Genomic DNA, 15947 nt, shown 5'->3' with positions numbered 1-15947 from the left:
TGAAGTAGTAGGAGAGAAAAAGAAATAAACCCCATGTTAAGTTTGGCCTTATCTCTGGATTTTTATTTTTATTTTTTTAGAAGTTATAGATATGTGATATATGAGGCTCTTCCACCATCCCATCAGGGTTGGCCCTAGACCAAATGGTGTCCTAGGTAAATAGCATCTTTGGTACCCTCCTCCCTTCTCCATTTGTTCCCCTTTTGAATACCTCAAGCAATTTTCTCTCTCTCTCTCTCTCTTTCTCGCTCTCTCTCTATGCACTCCTAGCAGAAGATGCAGCATGAAACCCAGGGCTCATTTTGAGGGGGAATGCACAGGAACGCAGTTCCGGCAGTTCCCCAAAGAGGTCACATGTCAGGTGGCCCCACCCACCTGACTGTCGGCCATTTTGGGCCCGTTTCGGCCTGGATTGGGGCCAAAATGGCCTGGATCGGGCCTCTGACAGGTGGTGGATCAGTCTCCCGCTCATCAGCAGCCTGATCCTGACCATTCTGAGCCCCTTTTCAGCCATTTTCAATCCCTTTTTGCCATTTTGGGCCCAATTTTGGCCCTGAATGGCCAGGATTGGGTCCAAAACAGTCAGAATAGGTGATGTCAGGGAGTGTGGCATATGCAAATCAGTTATACTAATGATACACTTCCAGTGATGGCAAGAGGCATGGCATATGCTAATAAGTTATGCAGATGAGTTCCTCCAGCTCTTTTTCTATGAAATGACCCCTGATGAAACATATAAAACATAATTTCTGCACTAACCCCAAACTCTCAAAGTAGAAAGGTTGCAAGTAGCTGCACTGGAAACTTTCTGAAGGACTGTGTGCCCCATCTGAGAGATCAAATGCTTGGGGAGGGGCTTGTTTTTTTAATGGGATTTTTTTCCATTTTTGGCTTAATCATAGAAGACAAAAGATGCAACATGTCACCAGCACCATTTTAAACCAGCGTGCCTGCTGAGAATCTCACACGGGATGCTTGCAAGATAAGGTCTTATGATTATGGGCTGAGACATCTTTATTTTCTTCTTCTCCTCCTTATTTTCTAAAAAGCATCCTGCCTCTTGAAAAGTTCTGGAGAATTTCATAGGCTTTCACATTGTTTTGTGTCTTGAGACTACAGGAACCTGGACCAGTGTGGTCAATTCAGCTCACAAGAGAAGGTAACTTCCAAACTCAAAATAAAAAAAAATTACTAGCAGCAACACCAACCTGCTTCTCTAGAACCGAGGGTGGGTCCAGAAGTACCACCCAAGCTGCTCAAGGTAATCTAAGGGCTGCTCAAGGTAATCTAAGGGCCAATCTACAAGTGACGAATGTCACTTGAACGGCAAGTGGATTGAGTGGAGCGCAAGTGAACAGGGAGAAATACACTTGCCGTTCAAGTGTCATTCGTCACTTGTAGCTTCGCCCTAAGACAGCTCTTTCTCAAACATTTATCCTGATGCACAATACCTCAATTCTGTCTGGATTCAATGACAAGGAATAATGTCCAGGAGAGAATCATTCCATGGGTTGAATCCCATCCAAATTCTGCATACAAGTGCAACTTCCCTGTCTCTCCACCTCCCCTCCTCCAAATTCAGCCCCAAATTCCTACTTTGGGGGGACAGGGGACCCATGGGAGCTGTATGAGGAGGGAGTTGGAGGGCTGCCACAGGAGGAGGGAATTCCCCTCCCCACGCATGCAGATATTTGCAATGGGATCCGGCCCCCTGTGGGTTAACTGGATTTCCCCGATGGCACTTGATGCAATTTTCAAGTACGACAAGGTTCTTCTTGTCACATAAGCATGATTAGCAAATGAAGTCATCATGGTATGAGAAGAAAATCTAGTCCCCTTTAGAATGCGTAGAAAAAGTATATTAAAGCATTTGCAGCCCTTAAAGCTAGAGAATGTCCAGATCAGCACAAAAGTTCACCGGACCTTGAATTCTAATTTCATTTATGACATGACCACCTTCTATAAACACTGAAAATAAATTGCAGCAGGAAGCCTGCTTAGCGCACTTCCTTCTTCCTTCTGGAGAAGTTAGCAGATAGTGCAAAACGAAAGTCACTGTTCTCGGAATGCAAACAAACCAGAAACAAAGCTTTCACAAAATTCTACAGACTTTTGAACACCATTGCCACACTGAAATAATTTCCAGAACACAACAGGTCAGTATTTGCTTTATTGATTATTAAGCAGCGAGCAGTAAAATGGATTTTGTGTGTTGTGCTTGGTAAAGAAAAAATGGTAAGTGAGGGGTGTGCAAAGAGTCCCTTGCATATCTGACAAAGGGAGCTTTAACTTTCGAAAGCTTACACCCTGGAAATCTTGTTCGTCTCCTGGACTCAAATCTTACTCATCTACTGCAGACCAACGTAACTACCCACCAGAAACTACCTTGCAATATGAACACCAGTTGGTTGGGACAGCTGTTCCCTTCATGTAGGCTTGTAGGCTTCCCAAAGGCTAGCTACACCTGGAAACAAGATGTTGGATAGGGAAAATTCCAAGATACAGCAAGCTGGTGTGAGGGTGCCTTTCCATATGCTTTTACTATTGGATTTCACTGTTTACATTACACGAGGAGAGAAGGGATGCGCCTAAGAGGTGCAGAATCAGACCCTGACCCTATGTAGTTGGGCTAGACCTGTAAGGACAGCCGGAGTGGGTACAAAGGGCATGGGCTATCAGGGATCTTGCACTTGCCAGGCTTCCTGATTACAAGGATAGTACCTCCACCTATACCATTTGTATACACATGGGCTCTGTTCCCAAGATGTGCCAACGGTTTAGAAGGGCAAGGGTGGGAGCAATTGATACTATCCTGTTGGAAGAAGAGGGTTCAGCGCTGTCCCTTTCCTCAGGTTTCAGAGGGGGACAAACCAAAAAGTTAGAAAGATAGAGAGGTCATGGCTTTCTGTTTATTGTTTACTGCTCTGACTGTCCTCTCATATGTAGATTGCTGTTCTTGGGATTTCCTCCTGACTTCCTCCCTCTCACTTCTTTTCTTCCTGGCATTATTCCAGGCAACATCTCTCCCCTTCTCCTCCCTCCATCTTAGGCCTGGTCCTAGCATCCATGTCCATCCTTAGACTAGATAGGTATCTATTAAGGGCCAAGCTACACATGACGAATGACACTTGAACGGCAAGTGGATTGAGTGGAGGGCAAGTGAACAGGGAGAAATACACTTGCCATTCAAGTGTCATTCGTCATGTGTAGCTTGGCCCCTAGTCTCCGCCTTTCCTATCAGAGTATGGAGTTCCTACAATAACTGTTATTTTCTTTCTAAATATAAAGCAAGTGTATGCTTTTATTATTTTCTCTCCTGTACACACACGGTTCCTATGCCATGGTTATTATGCCAAACAATAAATTCTGCTAATGGCCCATACATGGAATCCTTTAATTAGGTTTCTGGGGCCTACGTAATGATTTATTTATCCTATCCCGCACCATACCCAAGTACACACATGATCATTATTCCTTACAGATGGGCTTTTGATCTGATCCAGCTGGTATGGTGTTGTGGTTGGACTGTCAGACTGTAATCTGGGAGACCCAGGTTCGAATCTCCACTCTGCCGTGGAAGCTTGCTGGGGGATCTTGAGCCAGTCACATGCTCTCAGCCTAACCTGCCCCACAGGGCTGTTGGAAGGATAAAACCGAGGAGAGGAGAACAACCTAAGCTGTTCACACAACCCACTTTCCACGCTTTCTAAAGTGTCCTTTAAGAAAGAAACTGCTTCCAGTTGGTTTTGGAATTTAGTAGCTACAACTTCAGGTTCAAATGTGTGTCTGTGGATGACACAGAAGTGGTTCTCTCTCTTTCATTCACCATAAGGAAGAGTTGGGCCCAGTGCCTGAACTATGGGGGTGGGGAAAGTGGCCAAATCATGCCCTCGTGGACTTTTAAAAATGAACTGGTGGGGGCCTCACAAACCCGAAGTGGAGGGTTGGGTTCTCCTTCCCCTCTGGATATCTGTTGCTTTTACATGCTCTGTTTCATCTTCTGTTTTCCTCTATTCATGTAGTGGGCCCCGTTCTTTAGTTACGCTCTGAACTGGAACTGAAATTTTTCAGCGTGCTGTTTGATATTTATTTTCCGCAACACTTGTTGTCGTTGTTGTTGTTAATTCAATTTGTAGTCCACTGTCCCCACAAGCAGACTTAAAGCGGATCACATCAGTTTAAAAATATTTTACTGCTTTGTGTTTCTAAGCTGCCTCAAGTATTTTTTAATGGAAAGCACAACCAAATAAAAATGTGTCATAATTTAGGACACTACCATCCCCTTTCCTACAAAACTTACTGTATTCTTTCTACTTTCCCATGGATTTTACCCTCATCTGCAAGTAACTGCCAATACTCCATACTGGTTGTTTTTGGAAAAAATGCCTTTTGGAAGGATTATTATTATTATTAATATTAATGATTAATAATTATTAATAATATTATTAATAATAATAACATTCAATTTATATACCGCCCTTCAGGACAACTTAATGCCCACTTAATGCCCACTCAGAGCAGTTTACAAAGTATGTCATTATTATCCTCACAACAAAACATGCTGTGAGGTGGGTGGAGCTGCGAGAGCTCTGAGAGAGCTGTGACTAACCCAGGGTCACCCAGCTGGCTTCAAGTGGAGGAGTGGGGAATCAAACCCGGTTCTCCAGATTAGAGTCTCGCACTCATAACCCCTACACCAAACTGGGAAGATGTGCTGCAAAGACTGATGTGTCCTTCCCTGGGCAGCGAATCTTTCCAGACATCCAGCACTCACTCCGACCCACATGCACCAGTTCCATTTACCAGGCCAATCCATATTTTTGTTACCCACCCTGGTTTGGGTTGCCAACCTCCAGGTGGGGCCTGAAGTTCTCCAGGAAAATATAACTGATCTCCAGAGTACAGAGATCAGTTCCCCCGGGGGGACATGGCAACTTCAGAGGGATGGACTCGATGGCATCGCATCTCTAGCGAGTTTCCTTCCCTGCCCAAACTCTCCAGGGCTTTCCCAGCTCAGCCTTAGCAACTTTGGTCCTGGTACGTCACTCTCCTTATTTTGTCCCTGGTGTTTTTCTTCCCCATTTTGCTATAATTGCCGTAACATTGTTGTAATATTGCTTTTGTAGATTGCAATCATTCCCATTTTTCAGGGTTCAGTTAGTTCTCTTCCTCTACAGCGCCATAATTTTTTCTGCTTAATTTTATTATTGTATTATTATCCCGTTTCCTCCATAATAACCATGTGCTTATATACCGCTGTTATGGGCAGATCAGTACCACACTCAGAGCAGTGAACAAAGTCAGTGTTATCATTACCCCCACAGTACAGCTGGGGATCTGGGGCTGAGAGGAGTGGCTTACCCAATGCCACCTGCTCATGGCAGTAGTGGGAGTCGAACCAACAGAGTGCTGATTCGCAGCCCAACCACTTAACCACTATACTACATCAACTTTCATAATAATAACTGTGCTAATATATACCACCCTTCTGGACAGATCAGTGCCCCGCTCGGATCACCGTAATACAGGTGGTGCTGAGAGGAGTGGCTTACCCAAGGCCACCTGCCAAGCTCATGGCAGTAGTGGGAGCTGAACCAGCAGAGTGCTGGCTCGGAGCCCAGACACTTAACCTCTATGCTATAGCAGCTTTCTGCATGGAGTTGAAGGCTGTGTGCCCAAGAGGTCTTCCATCCAGACCCAGGTCTGCTTAGCTTCAACACGATGACTACATGCCCTCAGTATCGGTGGCAGTTTAATTTCTTCCATTCTTGAACATTTTAGTGATTTCATTCGCCCTTTTAAAGGGATGCTATCACTTTCATGCCATTGATCTGAAGGCAAGAAATTTCCGTTTGATTTCGTGAGTGGTGACTCACGAAAGCTCACATTGAAATAAATGTTGCTAGTCTTTAAGGAGTCACTGGACTTTTGTTTTATTTTGTGGCAAGAAGAACAGTTCCAAAATCTCAGGGAGTATACAGGTGCTCTTGATTCCCTTTTCCTTTTCAGACAGCTCTGCCATGGAGGGAGGCCAGCCCTTCTCTGGAGAAAGCAACCAGAAGGAAGGAACAGGGGGAACGCCCAAGTCTGCTCCAGCTGTCCGTTCAGATGAAGATGATGGATATGAAGTCCTGATTCCATTTCAAGCCAACCCGGAACAGAAAGAAACCAGCAATGTCACAGGTTAGGCCCGGAGATACGCCTCACTGGGTCTGCATCTGGTTGCCCTGAGTTACACCAAATTTAATGCCGCTCGAATACAAATTACCATCAGCCTCAGAACTGAAATAGCACTAAATGGCCTGCCATTTGGCAGCTGAAAATAGGAACGTCTAAGGAAATGATTTTACACGAATACCAAGAAAAACAAATGACGTACCCAGTCACAAAACCCACCTTGGGTGATTTTCAAGTACGGGCTCCAAAATATACATTTACCAACAACGCCTCCCCTGCCCTCCAAATACGGATTTATAACCCACCTTCCTACTATTTATGTCATGCGTGAACTCAAAAGATTGCCTTGAACTGAGTCATGCCATTTTTCTGTCAAGATCAGTATTGTCGAATCTGACTGGCATTGGCTTTCCAGGGCCTCAGGACTTCCTGATCATCCACTACTTGATCCTTTTGACTGGAGATTCCAGGACTTGAACCTGGGACCTTCTGCCTGCTAAGTCAGTGTTCTGCCATTGAGCCCCAGCCTCAACCCTACCCCACCTCGAGGTCTTCGAGGTGACTTAGAAATTAGCTTCAACAAAGTTCTTTGCAGGGCCAGTTCAACGTCCACGTGGCAGATGAGTGGTTGCCACAAAGACTTTAGGTCAGACATAGGGAGCATCGGCGGGGGGGGGGGGGGGACACATGGAAGGGTGCCATTGGTGCTAGTGATGATGTCACTACGTCACTTCCAGGTACAACCCAGAAGTGACCATAGGTAGAGGTAGGAATTGCCGGAAACTATGATAAACTTTGTAAATATGTCACCCCTATTTGTAAGAGAATTCTAGAGAGGCAGGGCTGGCATGCCCATTGAGGCAGATCCGGCCTCCTCTTCGAGCGCTGAGGTGCCGGAGGGGGCGCCGGAGGGGGCACCAGGGGTGGGGGCACGTGCTGCGGAGCTGGAAGTGGCAGCATTGGCAGGTGAGCAGGAGGGATGGGAAGCCGCTCGCGCGCCACCCCAGCTGCTTGCCGTGCCTGGCCTGCAGCTGCTGCAGCCTGCCAGCCCTCCCACCCCGTGCTGCCGCCGCCACCAACACACACATTTGGCCAGGCACAACAGCTGTGGGCCAGGGGCGGCAGGCGTCCAGGGCAGCGGGTGGAACGACAGAGCAGGAGGGCTGGGAGGACACACATGCACCCCCCCCCCAGCAACCCGCCGTGCCTGACTGGGAACACGGGCAGCCTCCACGTGCTGTCCCAGCCGCCTGCTAGCGAATGGGGCCGGCTTGCTGTATGATGATGTCACTTGCAGTGACGCCATCACACAATCTGGGGCACGTAGAGGCAGCCTCGGGCGCCAGAAACCCTGGTGCCGCCCCTGTGGGGAGGTAACAGGAAACATCAAAAGTGTGTCGAACTTTCAGAATGACGGTCAAAAAAAGGTATATTCACTGCCAATCTTCCAATGCTTCTGTACCGCAATCTAGCAGTCTAGCAATCTCTGTCAAAGAGCTCAGTGGTGGATCTCATACTTGAAATACGTCAGATACCACATTCAGTTTCTGGCATCTTAGGTTAAATGATACCAGAGTTTGAAAACATCTTGGAGAGCTACTAGTAGATAGTACTGGGCACCTAGGTTATTGTTCAGTCTCAAGCACACCTTTGATTATATCATTTTAGGTGCTAACAGAAGTTCAAAGAACTCCCAAAGTCCAAACTCTTCCATGACGACAAAAGAACTTCAGGAATACTGGAGGAATGAGAAACGCAATTGCCGAGAAGTCAAAGTACTTTTTGAAATCCCATCTGCCAGAATTGTAGAGAAGGTCTTCTCTAAGTATGTGGTAAGCTCATGTCGGAGTGTGAAATAGTACCAAAGTGCCCTGACTTATCACCTAATCACAGAATTCTTTCCTCCATTTTGATTTCAGAATCAACTAACTAATCAAGAGCTAGTATGAGTTGATGTTTAGAGCGTTGGATTGGGAAAGCCCAGGTTCCATTCCCCACTCCACCATGTCAGTCTCTCTGAGGCTAATCTACTTCGTGGGGTTGCTAAAAAGGGAGGAAATATGTATGCCATCTTGACTTCCTAGAAGAAAAGGTGGAATCAAAAAAGTAGCAAATAGATAACTGTGGTTAGCATACCTCCAGCATCTGTGGGGTTTTTTACCCATAGTTTGCTCCAAGCTGTAGGGCCAAGCTACACATGACGAATGACACTTGAATGGCAAGTGTATTTCTCCCTGTTCACTTGCCCTCCACTCAATCCACTTGCCGTTCAAGTGTCATTCGTCATGTGTAGCTTGGCCCGTAGTCTGCAAATTATAACTTGAGCTAACCATGGTTGGCAAATAAAAACACTCTGGCATAGTTAGCTCTGAAAAAAGGGGAGGAAATCACACAAGAGAGGGAAGGAAGATAGGGGAAAGCACAATTCAATTTGGCTTTTCTAACCATGGACTAAGTTGTCCTGAAGAGTGGTATATAAATTGAATGTTGTTGTTGTTGTTATACAGCCTCCTCCTGTTCCAAGCTGAGAGCACTTTTATTGGCTTGAAAACTGAACTGTTCAAAAGGGCTTTTTACTCAGATAGGAGGGCTGTATTGTAGGGAGGGGTCTCAGATGCTTCACTAACGATTTAGGGACCATAAATTTCACCACTATGTTGCCATATGTGTTATCTGTTGCTTTAAGTATGTGCTCCTATGTACTGTTTGTTTACGTGTGACCCTACTGGGTAGTTCTATGTTGGTCTAATGTCAGACCTAGACTTGCTTATACTCCGTTTCAATATTTCTTCAACTCAGTATTGGATTCTTGCTAATGCTATGTCTTTGTAAACTTGCTTTTATTTATCCTGTGGCATCGTTTATTGAAATATCCCTTATATTGACTGTGCTAATCTCACTCTATGGAATCCACCTTGAGTCTCAGTAAGAAAGGCGGACTATAAATGATATAAATAAATAAATAGATTGTTGCACTCGTCTTCCCAACCCTTTCTTATCAGGATGACGAGAAAGTCAATCCGATTGTTTTAGCCCGGCCCTGAGAAGCCGTACAAAGCCATCATAACATCAGCTACTTGTGCCAAGCCTGAAAATGGTTTCATTCTCTTTTTTCCCCCCAATTGATTTGTTTCCTGTTAGGCATACCGAATCATTATCATCCAGACGGGCAGTTTTGATGGCAACAGGTCTATAATTGAGCGTCGGTATTCGGATTTCGAAAGGCTGCATGCAAATCTTTTGAAGACGTTTTATGACGAAATGGAAGACGTTCCCTTTCCCAAGAAAAGCATTTCTGGGAACTTCACAGAAGAAATTATTATGGAGAGGAAATTAGCCTTCCAGGATTATCTACGGATTCTCTATTCCATGGAGTGCATCCAGACATCGAGAATGTTTATCGATTTCTTAGTGGGACCTGAGATGGAGGAGGCCTACAGTTGCCTACGGGGAGGACAGTACACCAAAGCTTTGGAAATATTTCTTGCCGTCGTGCCCTTGCAAGAAAAACTAATCAAGCACCGGCCGATTCTTCTGGTCCCAACCCTTTGCGCCATACTCATCTGTCACAAAGATCTAGACAATTCCAGAAGCGCCTATGAATTTGGAGAGAAAGCTTTGTTACGCCTTCAGAATCATCCCAACAATCGGTATTTTATGCCCCTGCTGGAAACCATGATCTCCCTAGCATATGAACTTGGCAAAGACTTTGTATCCTTGCAAGAGAAACTGGAAGAGAGAAAAGCCAAGAAAGTCCCAAGAAAAATGGTGACCCTGAAAGAACTCGCTGTTCAGGAGTATGTACACTGAACAGGAAACGGGGGTCATGTGAAGATCCACCGGGGCTAGATCTAGTGTTGTATGGTTGCAGCTACAGTGTCCTCTATTGTACAATGCATTCTTAAACTCCAGCGATACAATCCATCCAGGTAACCTCCACCACGACCTGGAAGGACTATAAAAGGTTTTATATATATAAAAGGCCCCTCCACGTCCCCCATCTGCAAATGGTATTCACAGGTACACTGCCTCTGAAAATGAAGGATCTTTTTGTTCATTGCAGCTGACCACCACGGACGGATCCATTCTCCATGAATTTGACTAATGGATACATGAAGCTGCCTTATATCAAGTCAGACAATTGGTCTTGGAAAGAGCCTTTCACATCACCTGCTGACTTATCTTCCTAACTGAAGAAACCAAGGATTGAACTTAGGCCCTTCTGCATGCAAAGAGAGACTCTTCCACTGAGCCAAAGGTCCACCCCTAGGTGTGTCTGCCTATACGGAGTATGCTGAATGTTTTAAGGCGCAAAGACTTACCTTTGACTATGTACCAATAAATAATAATAACTACGCTTATATAACACTCTTCTAAACAGATCAGTGCCCCACTCAAAGCAGTGAACAAGTTAATGTTATTATTATCCCCACAATACAGTTGGGGAGCTGAGCTGGCTTACTCAAGGCCACCTGCCGAGCAAATGGCAGTAGTGGGATTCGAACCAGCAGAGGGCTGATTTGCAGTCCAACCACTTAACCACTATACTACAGTAGCTCTCTATAAAAAATAACTGCACTTATACACCGCTCTTCTAAAAAAGAATAGTGCCCCACTCAGAGCAGTGAACAAAGTCAGTGTTATGATTATCTCCTCAGTACAGCTGGGGAGCTGGGGCTGAGAGGAGCAGCTTACCCAAGGCCACTTGCCAAGCAAATGGCAGTAGTGGGATTCTAACCAGCAGAGTGCTGATTCGCAACCCAACCACTTAACTGCCATCTAAGTTAGCTGATCTCTGCAAAAATGATTGATAACAGGAAGCTGCATGGATTTTTCTTGGCATAGCACTGGTTGTGTGAGCTATAGTCATGTTTAGTGTGTATTGTTTTCTTTAGCCAGTATGGTTTGTTTCCCCATTTTTCCTGATAGCTATACATACACACACACTCACAATCCATAATCCACTTCATGTCTCCCGTCAATAGCAACCCCTATCTCCATTACACGCCCGTGAAATCAACTGTCATGGCTACTGCCAAAGACTTCTGGGAAGTGTAGTTTGGTGAGACCAAGGAGAATTGTGCAAAAGCCTCAATTAGGATTACAGTACCCAGAGTTCCTTAAGTAGAAGGAATGGCTATTAAACTGAATTTATACCTTCTGTTTTCTGTTGCATGACCGTAGTTTTTGGAGCCTCAGAATGATCGCTCTCGCTTGACAAACCTAAGAAGTTCATCAATCAAGACATACGACTGGAGCAGTTTCATCTCAGCTAAGGGAGAAGACAGCAAACATCTGTCTAGTTTGCCTCACAAACCTCAGACAGCTCGTAATCCCCCCCACACCCAAATTTAAATAAAATCTGGGCAGACCGATTTAAACTGCCTCGGAGATTTGCACTACAAACTACTGAGTCTGGGCCTATTTCCATATCAATTAATAGATCGTTTGGGCCATTAAGGAGATAATAGCTCATACACTCCTCTTGAAAATAACCAAAGGAGTCCCTGAGGTTGTCTGGTTCTTTCTGAAATATGCAGGAGAGCAAGCTGTTCTGTTCGCAATGCAACATCATGTTTACAGAGCATCCTGTGATCTTTCCCCCCTCAGACCCGCAATCTGGGTGCGTTCCCTGTGCCATCAACAGAGGTTAATTATTCCTTTGTTGCGTGTATCTTAATAAGGCCTTGCGTACTCTCAGCTCCACAAATCCCCCCTTCTCATCAATTCATTGGGATTTCCTACTATGGGCCAAGCTACACATGACGAATGACACTTGAACAGCAAGTGTATTTCTCCCTGTTCACTTGCCCTCCACTCAATCCACTTGCCGTTCAAGTGTCATTCGTCATGTGTAGCTTGGCCCTATGAGGCAAAAGATGCTCCCTCACTAAATCTATTTCTTCGAAGTACAGCCACACGCCGTTCACAGCCAACATAAGGCCAAACTAGACATGACTGCGTCCTCCTGTCTGCCATGGGGCTGCTACCATTTTAGACCTTTAGACAGCAGAGAAAGCAAATGGAGCAACTATTTCTAGTCACCTTATTCTCTTCCTTAGCACTGCAGGGTGGATTGGGCCCAGAGGGGACTGAAAAAAAGAATGAGATGTTGGAGCCATCTTTCCAGGGTTCTCCTTTCCACTCAATGAAAAGTTCTACAGATGCCCTAGTTCCAGAACAGTATAACTCTGCAATTAAAATAGTTTCAGGCCGGGCTGTATTAACCCACGGCCAGGCCCCTAGGCTTTCGGGTATTTTGGGCCCTTCAATTTTTCACCCAGGATTGCCAGCCTCCAGGTGGTAGCTGGAGATCTCTCGGAATTACAACTGATCTCCAGGTGACAGAGATCCGTTCCCCTGGAGAAAATGGCTGCTTTGGAGGGTGGACTGTATGGCATTATACCATTCTGAGGCCCCTCCCCTCCCCAAACCCCACCCTCTCCAGGCTCCCCCCCCCCAAATATCCAAGAATTTCCCAACCTTGACCTGGCAACCCTATTTTCACCCCACTACAGCTGACAGCCTGACCCTGGTACGGTAGGTACTAGACAGCAGTACATAGCCCTATATCCATTTTGAGAGTCTCCTGAAGAATTCTATCCATAACTTTTTAAATATTTTTATTGCATGAGTAGAAGTCTTCAGGAAAGCACATTTTGGGGAATATCATTGTTCAATACTGTAATATTTTGAAGTGAATAAATTTGTTATTATTAATTACAAATATATAATTTATGGATAATTGTTTTAATATAAGAGACAATTTGTTTCACTTCACGAAGCAGTTATCTTTTTAATAGAGGTTATATAAGAGAATCAATTAACTGTAATTTATGTGGGGGTGTGCCTCAGCAAAAAAAAAAATTGATGGGCCCCTAGTTCCTGTGGGGCCCCTAGGCTTCGGCCTAGTCACCTTTAGGAATAATATGGCTCTGGTTTCAGGCAGGTAGCCGTGTTGGTCTGCAGTCGAAGAGCAAGATTCATATCCAATAGATCTTGAAGACCCACTAGATTGCCAAGGCACGAGATTTCGAGAGTCAAAGCTCCCTTTGTCAGATACTTGGGAGCTTTAATTCTCAGAAGCTCATGTCTAGGAATTCTAGTTGGTCTTTAGGGTGCTGTTGGACCTCAATCTTGCTCTTCTCCTATAAAAAGTTTCAAAAAAACAGCAAGCCTTTCACCCTGAAGGTTGGCGAATGTGCCACTAGATGGTGCTGTGGCATTAACTGCAACCGCCTCATTCTAGGCACGAACCATAAATCAGGTGCATTTAAAAAAAAAATCAGAATTTTATTTTAAGTAGCAAAAGGGGGGCTTTTTAAAAAGCGTTAGAAATAATTCCCAAAGTCTAACATTTAAATTTTTTACATCCTTAAATAATTTTAAAAAATCAATTCCATTGTGATTTTGAGTTGGGAAAGCTCTTGCTTTCCTAGGAGTCCTTAAGGACAGTTTAATCTCTCTCTTGATCAGGAAGCTGTATGAGCCAGCTCGAAAGCTGAAAGAGAAAATATTCTGGAAGGCTTTTAGACCTGGTGGGTTCAAAGCTGGAGTCACTGCCGCGCCTCCATTCCTGCACTGCAGAATCCTTCTGATCAAAAGGAGACAAAGTTAAAACTTGCAACTCTTAAAAGAACTATCAAATAATGAGGGGAGGAGAGGGGGGGTGTATACCCACCTCTTCTGCGCAGTGCAAAAGAAAAAAAAATGAAAGCTGGTGCACTTGCCATTTATGGTTTTCGCTGGGGTTGATATATTGGCCAGGAACCCCCACTGACAGCGTCAAAAGCAACAGATCAGCAGGATAGATCCCGAACAGGCCAGCAGGATAAATTGATGGGTTTCTTTTTTTGTCAGGATTCATCTGTGGCTCAGCTAGGGAACGTGACAGAGCGCCTCCATGTATTTATTTATACTCCACTTTCTTCCCCAATGGGGACCTAAAGCGGCTTACTCCCTCCATTTTAACCTCACAACAACAATCCTGTAAAGTAGGTTACGCCTAGAGAGAGTGACTGCCCCAAAGTCACCCAGAAAGCTGCAGGGACAGAGGGGGGATTCATAACTATGGTATTATACCCCAATGAGGCAACTTTGCTCCTCTGAACAGGGTCTCCTGCAGGTGCCACCCAGCACATGAGTGAAATCACCAGCAGGCCATACACGGGCTTTCTCTGTGGTGGCCCCTGCCCTATGGAACGGCCTGCCAGAGGAGGTCAGGAGAGCCCCCACTCTCCTGGCTTTCCACAAGCAATGTAAAACTGAATGATTCAAAAAGGCTTTTTAGTCAGATAGGAGGGCTGTGTTGTAGGGAAGGAGTCACAAATGCTTCGCTAATGAGACTTCACCACTGTGTTGGTTTACGTGCTCTCTGTTGTTTTAAATATGTGCTCCCATGATGAGCTACCTGTGCTTCATGTTGTTAGATATCAGCCCTGGAATTGATTATGTTCTGTTTCAGCATTTCTTCAACTCTTTATTGCATTCTTGCTAATGCTTTGTCTTTGTAAACTTGTATTTATTTACCCTATGGCATTGTTTATGGAAATATCCTTAATACTGACTGTACTCCAGCTTGTGTAATCCACCTTGAGTCTCAGTGAGAAAGGTGGACTATCCTATCATATAAAAGGCAAGCTGTGTTGGTGAAGAATCACTTTTTATCCTGGTGCACCTGTGCAAAAGCATCAGGATAAAAACTGAGTTGACACCAATATGGCCTCCGGAGGCCGCCACCATGGCAGGAAAGCCAGGCGAGGCAGCCCATCCCTCCGGAGAGCGCCGCCGCGGTGGAAAGCCCAGCGTTCCTGCTCTTCGTTTTCTAAAGCCTGTTTTTTTAAAAAACGGTCTCTGTTGCTAGTAAATAAATAAACAAATAAACACACAAACAAATAAATAAAAACCTCCCAGATACTAATCATCTCTCTAACTGCTACACTGTACTGGCTCTAAGCACATGAAGAGTTTCTTTGCTTCTTATCACTGCATAAACCAAATCTTTTTGGACTAGATATAAAGGTCTCAGGGGGTCAGGGCATCATCTAGAGATTGCCTAACATCCCAACGCTTCTGACTTTCAAAGAAAGTTTCAGGAGGTTGCACTTATGAACAGCGGCGAGTGTGCATTTGAAGGAGAGCAGCCAGGTGAGTCTTATTCCCTTCCCAACCACTTCGGATCCTTTAAAGACACTATGTATATCCCGTGAATGGAATCGTCCCTCCAGGTGGGGCTCAGAGAGGTCCTGGAATTTTAGCTGATCTGGAGGCCGCAGAGATGAGTTCCCCTGGAGGAAATGGCTGCTTTGGAGGCTGGACTCTATGGCATTATACCCCACTGAGGGCCCTCCCCTCCCCAAACCCTGCCCTCTCCAGGCTCCATCTTCCCAAATCTCCAGGAATTTCCCAACCAGGAGTTGGCAACCCTAGTTCAGAGACAGGAGAAAACTGGCTGTTTTACTGATACAGCCATTTAGTGCAAAAGTGGTGGTGGGGAAACAAGAGGTAGCCAATCAGCATGAAGCACAGCAGTCTGCTTTGCAAAGGAGGCCGTTTTATGACGGACACAAGAGCCATCCTATCAGATGTAGCTTCTTCTGAAAACCCAACAAACATTTTTCCCTCTACAGCCAACAGTGGGAAGAAGCAGGTTTGTGTCTTGCAGCTGCCAGTGAGTATACGTCCACAGCAATTCCACTACTGAAGCCTGTTTTCATCATGTGCCACAGCCTTCACTCTGTTCCAGCTCACTAAAAAAAAATCCACTGTAG

The 15947-nt window shown here is 45.1% G+C and overlaps 1 protein-coding gene across 1 annotated transcript; it reads left to right on the top strand.

The window, feature by feature from the left end:
* Positions 1-2032: 2032 nt before the first annotated feature.
* SNX20 (sorting nexin 20) lies at positions 2033-10500 on the top strand. Its single transcript, XM_055000709.1, has 4 exons — positions 2033-2156; positions 6010-6183; positions 7846-8009; positions 9319-10500. Exons 2-4 carry the CDS (start codon positions 6021-6023, stop codon positions 9985-9987), a joined length of 996 nt encoding a protein of 331 aa, XP_054856684.1. The 5' UTR covers positions 2033-2156; positions 6010-6020; the 3' UTR covers positions 9988-10500.
* The last annotated feature ends 5447 nt before the right edge of the window (positions 10501-15947 follow it).

Source organism: Eublepharis macularius, chromosome 16 (genome assembly GCF_028583425.1).
Source record: "Eublepharis macularius isolate TG4126 chromosome 16, MPM_Emac_v1.0, whole genome shotgun sequence".
NCBI lineage: Eukaryota > Metazoa > Chordata > Lepidosauria > Squamata > Eublepharidae > Eublepharis > Eublepharis macularius.
Note: the sequence above shows the minus strand (reverse complement) of the source record. Positions and strands in the feature narration are given on the sequence as shown.

Coding starts and splice junctions, on each gene's coding strand:
- SNX20 (XM_055000709.1), top strand. CDS start 6,021: ATGGAGGGAGGCCAGCCCTTCTCTGGAGAAAGCAACCAGAAGGAAGGA. Junction 6,184..7,845: donor AGAAACCAGCAATGTCACAG/GTTAGGCCCGGA, acceptor ATATCATTTTAG/GTGCTAACAGAAGTTCAAAG. Junction 8,010..9,318: donor AGGTCTTCTCTAAGTATGTG/GTAAGCTCATGT, acceptor GTTTCCTGTTAG/GCATACCGAATCATTATCAT.